We start from the raw sequence: 6,862 nt of genomic DNA on the forward strand, positions 1-6,862 counted from the left end.
CACTCTCGTTTGCTCACTCGTCCGCTCGTTCGCTCGCTCGTACTTTCATTTGTTCTTAGGTATTCGCATACATCAATGAGCATCTTCGATAACATCTGCAGAACTGTTTTCATATTTTTGCCCATATTAACGCGATAACATTAAGGGCTCCGCATGGCAGGAAATCTGGTGTAGGTGTTGGCTTGGGCGGCATTGTCCGTGAGGGATACTTTCTATGTAGCGTGATACACGTATGTTCCATGCCTTGCTCTGTGACGTGTGGTATATGCGGCTTATATTGCCCCACTATTAGCTAATACCTTGTCTTCCATTCTTGACAATGTTCCTCTTAATTTGGGAATGACAGTCCACAAGGAACTGTCGGGAAACAGAACACGGACAGCGCATGCCGTTTATCTTAACTCTTCTCAGCCTAAAATCTCAAGAGCCGAAATAATAACGGAAACATAAAAATCATGTAACTTTTGGTGCGGCTTTGCAATGGCTTCGCGATCGGCTTACGCAAGGGAAATAGAAACACCTATTCCACAAGTTAACAAAAATCCAGTGATTTTCTTTTGAATTCTAGCAGAACGCTCACCTTAGTGCATAGCATTTGCCGCTAGCATTTTCCTGATAAATATTACCCTTACATAAGCTGCAGTGGCCGCGAAGCATGAGCTGCTAGTCAGGGATCTTTGAATTCCAAACTTCAAGGCAAAGATTGGGCGTCCTCCCATTTTTTGTTAGCTGTAGCTTGTCATTTCATTAGCCGTTGTGACACCAATCTTCCTCATGAGTATGCACAATGTTTAAGCGAATCAAGATCAACAACAATCGAGTGTGCTGGAAGGTCACCTTGCGAGCCCCTAAAGGCTCCCTTGCACTAAACCAACCCGGCACTGGTTTTGGTCTGCCGACAGTCGGCGAGAGCGTCTTTTCCTTCATGTCAGCGCTTTGGTCTCAGTGTACTGACACCGGCAATCTGCCGACGGTCCGCAGAGAGCTTGGCGTCGGTACAGTGGGACAGAGGCACCGACACGAAAGAAAAAACGATGTCGCCGACAGTCGGCGGACCGAAACCGGTGTCGGGTCAGCCTAGTGTGAGTGAGCCTTAAGTAATAGCTTCTGCGAGCGAAGAGAAGGCGCAACAGTGCGCATTTGTTCATCGTCAATCAACCAGTCTATATCAATTCGACTGCTCCACTTTAAACCAATGTCACAGACAGAGGTATTGGCAATCATTTTCGACTTCCAACATCAATTTCTCCTGTTCTTATGATGTCTGACTCGCTGTACACTCTGCTGTCACAATGCCAAATTGATCTAATTCTGTCCTAGATTTTTAGGCCTTGTTCATTTGGCGTGGGTAACAGGTAAGACGGGCTTCACCTTAAGTGAGTCTTGGACGCACTGGTTGGCGGTGCACGTTAAAATCCAGGTCGTGAATGTTCTACGAACTTTGACATGTCTTACTGCTGCAAAATTTAGGAAATTTTTTATTCACGAGGAACATACGAAACGGTCCTACTTAGAAAATACTGACATGAGAACCTCACATTTCCTTGGTACAGCGGATGGCTAATTGATATTTTTGAGATCTAATCGAATACGAATTGAACATTACCAAAAGCAACACGAATTGAATTGAATATCTAATATTGTGCAAATAATTTGCCAATAATGAACAGCCGTTATCACAAGTGATATAAAACGATGTTCCCATCCTAGTATTGTTGAGGTTAGCAACTTTCCGTCATTACATGACACGTTATGAAGCGTTGTTTGTTAAAAGCAGAACTGGAGCATAGGAGCAAACGAGTACTTTCTTCGCATGCACAGGACTCTTCAAAGCGTGTGAATGATTTGTGTATAAAGCATCACAATTTTTACGTTTTATGAAATTCTTTATTGTAGCCACTTGCAGATAACATAATTCTAGCCCTGGAGCTGGATTATTCAAAGAGGGGGACATTATTTCCACGAGAAATAAAAACACATATTCCACAAATACACAGAAACCCACTCACTATATTCTAAATTATCTACTTAACAGCACATATTGCAATTTACTAATTGTAGCCTATCAATTCGCCAGCTGTATCTACTTGGAATGAATTCCCAGAATGACGCCAGCTTGGAAGTCTGCGCCATCAAACGCCGTAAGATACCATACTATTGCACTTACGATTTTAACACAATGCTCTTTTATGCATTGAAATACAAAAGTATTTGGAACGCCCATGTCTTTCATTCCACATTTTGGGGAAATATCTAGTAACTGATGTGTGATTTTAAACATTCATTTCAAGTGAAAACGTTTTGCCAGCTCACCGGCTACAATTCATAATATTCAATATGTGCCGTCAAATAATTAATTAAGAAGCATTGAGTGAATATTATTAATTAGTTGATTATATGTTTCGATTTCTCATGCTAGTTATGTCCGCCTCTTCGAATTATCCAGCTCGATTACAGGAATTTTAATATCTCCCACAGGCGATTAAAAAATTCCAGAAAACTTAAAAATTATCACGTCACCTATGGCCTGAAAAGCATGGTTACTTACGTGGCGCAGCCTGGGTAGGGTATCCTGTAAGTGGCCACCTGGTGGACTTATCTATTGCCGATGAAGCTCTGGGTTGTTGGGCCTAGTTACGCGTTAGAAGGAGCTAGGTGCCCCCAGCCACTCAACGCTTCAGCAGCAGAGGAAATGGCCATTTATTTATTTATTTATTTATTTGTTTATTTATTTATTTATTTATTTATTTATTTTCGCATACTGCAGCCCCTAGTGGGGCTATAGCAGGAGTGGATAATACAACTTATTACAAAAACGAAATAAGATAGGTAACAAAGAAAGAATGTTAAGCTCAATGTTGAAGGAACACAGCCATGCATTCGTTAATTGGGAGAGAACGGTTGGTTCCTGGTAGCAAATTTCAAGTTTCCATTGTTTTATAACACTCCTCCCCCCTACGTCACGTAGTCCTTCCGATACGCAGGACGGTTGCGTTGGCGCTGTGGTCGCTGGACTTGAAGGGGTGCGCTCACTTCACTGTCCTCACCACAGGAAACAGGTTCGGCACTGGGTGTTGCAGCCTCTTCTCGTATTTCTCCCTGGTCCCGGGATGCGCTGACTTCACTGTCCTCACCACAGGAAACAGGTTTGGTACTGGGTGTTGCAGCCTCCTCTCGTACTTCTCTTGGGTTCCGTCTTCCAGGGTCCTCTGGGCTTGAAGGAATGCCGCTTTCGGAACACCCTGCCGGGAAAGCAACCAACGATTCCTCCTCCTCGCACATTACAGTGTCCAATGCGTAACTGGCAGAACGACTTCTGAGTTGGTCAACATGCCGTCTCCACCGATTTCCATCCTTGGTGACGACCAAGTACGACACTGGTCCAGTGACAGAATCCACAATGCCCGGCAACCACTTGGGCCCATAGAGATAGTTGCGCACAAACACTCGATCCCCCACTTCAAACAGTCGCACTGCCTGGTTACGGCGCTGCATCACCTGCTCCTGTTTCTGCTGCACACTGGACTGCAGGTCAGGATGCAGACGCTCTAACACAGTTGAAAGTTTTCTGCCCAGTAGCAATTCGGCTGGGCTTTTGCCTGTTGTAGCATGAGGCAGGATATGCTGGGTCATTAAAAACCTAGCCAGACGTGTGTCGATATTGCCTCCAACCATGCGCTTGAGTACTTCTTTGGTTTCGCACACCATCCGCTCTGCTTGACCATTTGAAGAAGGGTGATATGGGGCAACGGTCACATGTCGGATTTGATTTCGGCACATGAAGTCTCTGAATTCCTCCGAACAAAATGCAGTTCCATTATCCGAAACAACAGTCTCTGGAATGCCATGGGTAGCAAAAAAAAATGAAGCTTCGCACAAACTGCCGCTGCCGACATGGAAGTCATTCGGCCAGCTACGCATTGGACACTGGAATGTGCGAGGAGGAGGAATCGTTGGTTGCTTTCCCGGCAGGGTGTTCCGAAAGCGGCATTCCTTCTTCCCAAAGACGCTGCTCCTCTTCCTCCGCCTTACTGGCCCTCAGTGGTAAACGACTGAATGCATCAGCATTGGAAAGCTTCTCTGCTGGTCGATGCTCAATTTCATAGTCATATGCTGATAACATGAGGGTCCACCGCAGCATCCGTGGTGATAGCACCTGGGGAATGGGCTTGGCATGGTGCAACAGTCCTAAGAGGGGTTTGTGGTCCGTCACAATTTTGAAATGCCTCCCATACAGAAACTTATGGTATTTCTTAACGCCAAAGCCAATGGCGAGCGCTTCTCGGTCTGTTTGGGCGTACTTTCGTTCTGCCGCGCTCATAGTCCTTGATGCATATGCAACCGGTCTCTCGCTACCATCTTCCCCCACATGACTTAACACAGCACCCAGTCCATACGGGGAAGCGTCACAGGCAAGCACTAGGGGCCTGTTGACATCATAGTGCACAAGAACATGCGATGATTGCAGCAGATCCTTCGCCTGGCGAAATGCGTCTGCCTCTGCTCCCGTCCAACGCCACTCGCGACCCTTGTCCAACAGCCGGTACAGTGGCTCCAAGGTATGTGCTGCTCCCTTAAGAAACTTGTTGTAAAAGTTCAGAGCTCCCAAAAAGGCTTGAAGCTCCTTTTTGCATGTTGCTCCGGGGCCTCGTGAATAGCACTCACCTTGTCTTCTGTCGGCTGCACACCTGCAGAGTTCACGATAAATCCCAAGTAACACACTTCCTCAACACAAAATTGACATTTGTCAAATTTCAGTCGCAGACCGTCTTCGTGGATTCTTTTGAGCGCCTCTTGCAAACGAGCATAGTGCTGTGCCTCATCCCTTCCACCGATCAAGATGTCATCCAAGAACACCAGCACACCATCAATTCCATGCAACAGTTCTTCCATGTACCTCTGAAAAATAGCCACTGCCACTGCCACGCCAAATTGAAGACGGGTTACGCGGAAAAGTCCCCGGTGTGTTGTCACCGTCAACAAGTCAGCTGTTTCTTCATCAACAGTCTTCTGTTGATACGCTTGTCCGAGGTCTAGCTTTGAAAACTTCGAGCAACCTGCCAGCCTGGCAAACAGCTGCTCTGGTGTTGGCAGAGGATACGTTTCCCACTGCACCACACGATTGACGGTGCTCTTGTAGTCCCCGCAGATCCTTATCGATCCATCTTTTTTGACAACTGGAACGACCGGTGTTGCCCACTTCGAGTGCCGTACAGGCTGGAAAATGCCTTGGCTCACCAACCTGTCCAGTGCTTCGTCGACCTTCGGTCTCAATGCAAACGGTACTTGCCGTGGCTTCAAAAATCGCGGCGGAGCTGCCGGTTTCACCTCTATGTGTACAGGAGGCCCTCTACTTGTCCCAAGTCCAGGCTCAAAGACTGAAGAATACTTCTTGAGCAAGGCCGTTGTTCCTTTACTGCCAGTTCTACTCGGCTCGCACACACTGTGAACGCCACTCAGACTTATTCCCAAGGACTTGAACCAGTCCCGACCGATAAGTCCGATACTAGCACCCTTAACCACCACCAATCGCAGGCGATGTTCCTGCCCCCTAAATTCCACCGTCACGGTCAATTCACCCAACACTCGTAGTTCCTTGTTATTGTAAGCTCGGAGGTGAAGGCTACTTGGGCGCAACGCCCTTTTCGATATTCCCAGCTTCCGCATAGTCCGGTCGTTGATGACTGAACACACTGCACCCGAGTCCACCTCCATCTCTAGGGGACTTCCGTTGACGCGCACGTCCACTCTCACGGGTGGCTCCTCACCAGACAGTACGAACACGTCGTATACGTCCGACGCAGCATTCTTGTGACGGCCTCCATTGGCCCGTTTTCCGTTCGGAGAGTTCGGTTCAGCCGAAGCGCGAGCTGTAGCCTTCCTCCTGCATGCTCTTGCTATGTGCCCTCATTGCTTGCAGAAGTGGCACTGCACATTAATGAATGGGCAACTGCTTGGCGAATGCGCACCCTTGCAGCGGAAACATCCACTTGTGCTCCAACGCGAACCCGCCTGCTTCTGGGTACCCTCCTTGGCTGTCCCCGGCGCCGAGACCTTCGTAACACATGGGTCGAAACGCTTCCCGCTCACGCTGCATACTTCAGACGATGTGGCACTGCCGCGAATTTGCTCAGTCTGTCGCTGCGCAGATTCCATGGCAATGGCTTTCTCCCGAGCTGTCGCAAACGTAAGCTCCGGCTCCGCCAGCAACCGACGCTGAAGAGTCTCGCTTCGCACCCCACACACCAGTCGGTCGCGGAACATGTCGTCGAGCGACGCACCGAAATCACAATGTTCCGAGAGACATCGCAGTTCTGCGATGTAGTCGGCAATTGACTCACCGGGCTGCTGCTGACGCGTGCCAAACTTGAAACGCTGAACTGTCACCGACGGTCGCGGCGAGAAGTGGTTTGAGAGACGCCTGACGATCTCATCGTGGGCCACCGCCGACGGCGCGTCCGGAGAACAAAGGGAACGCACGATGGCATACGTTGCTGGGCCGCAAACGCTGCAGAGCGTTGCTCGCGTCTTCTCGTTACCGTCGATGTCGTTTGCTTGAAAGAAAAATTTGAGGCGCTCCAAATACAAGGGCCAAGACGGCGCCTCCGTCGGAACGAATTCCCCAATCGTGCCCAGTGCAGCTGCCATTTCGGCTAGCCCTACGCCTAATCAGGCCTAACTTTCGATCCTCGTCGCCAATTATGTTACGTCCTTTATTGCAGGAGGCCGGGTACAGACTGACGGGAAGCCACCGTCACGTGACACAGGATAACACAGGGTTGCTTAGCCCCAAGATTGTCCCGCTATAACAGGGAAAAAGCTAAAAGGGAAAAATAATAGGGAAAAGGTATACAAGTATATC

The 6,862-nt window shown here is 48.4% G+C and overlaps 1 protein-coding gene across 1 annotated transcript; it reads right to left on the minus strand.

The window, feature by feature from the left end:
- Nucleotides 1-2,955: 2,955 nt before the first annotated feature.
- LOC135910431 (uncharacterized) lies at nt 2,956-6,648 on the minus strand. The gene is made up of 3 exons (XM_065442466.1): nt 6,009-6,648; nt 4,666-5,897; nt 2,956-3,525 (listed from the first exon to the last, which is right to left on the minus strand). Exons 1-3 carry the CDS (start codon nt 6,646-6,648, stop codon nt 2,956-2,958), a joined length of 2,442 nt encoding a protein of 813 aa, XP_065298538.1.
- Between the last annotated feature and the right edge of the window lie 214 nt (nt 6,649-6,862).

This window comes from Dermacentor albipictus, chromosome 8 (assembly GCF_038994185.2).
Source record: "Dermacentor albipictus isolate Rhodes 1998 colony chromosome 8, USDA_Dalb.pri_finalv2, whole genome shotgun sequence".
Taxonomy (NCBI): Eukaryota; Metazoa; Arthropoda; class Arachnida; order Ixodida; family Ixodidae; genus Dermacentor; species Dermacentor albipictus.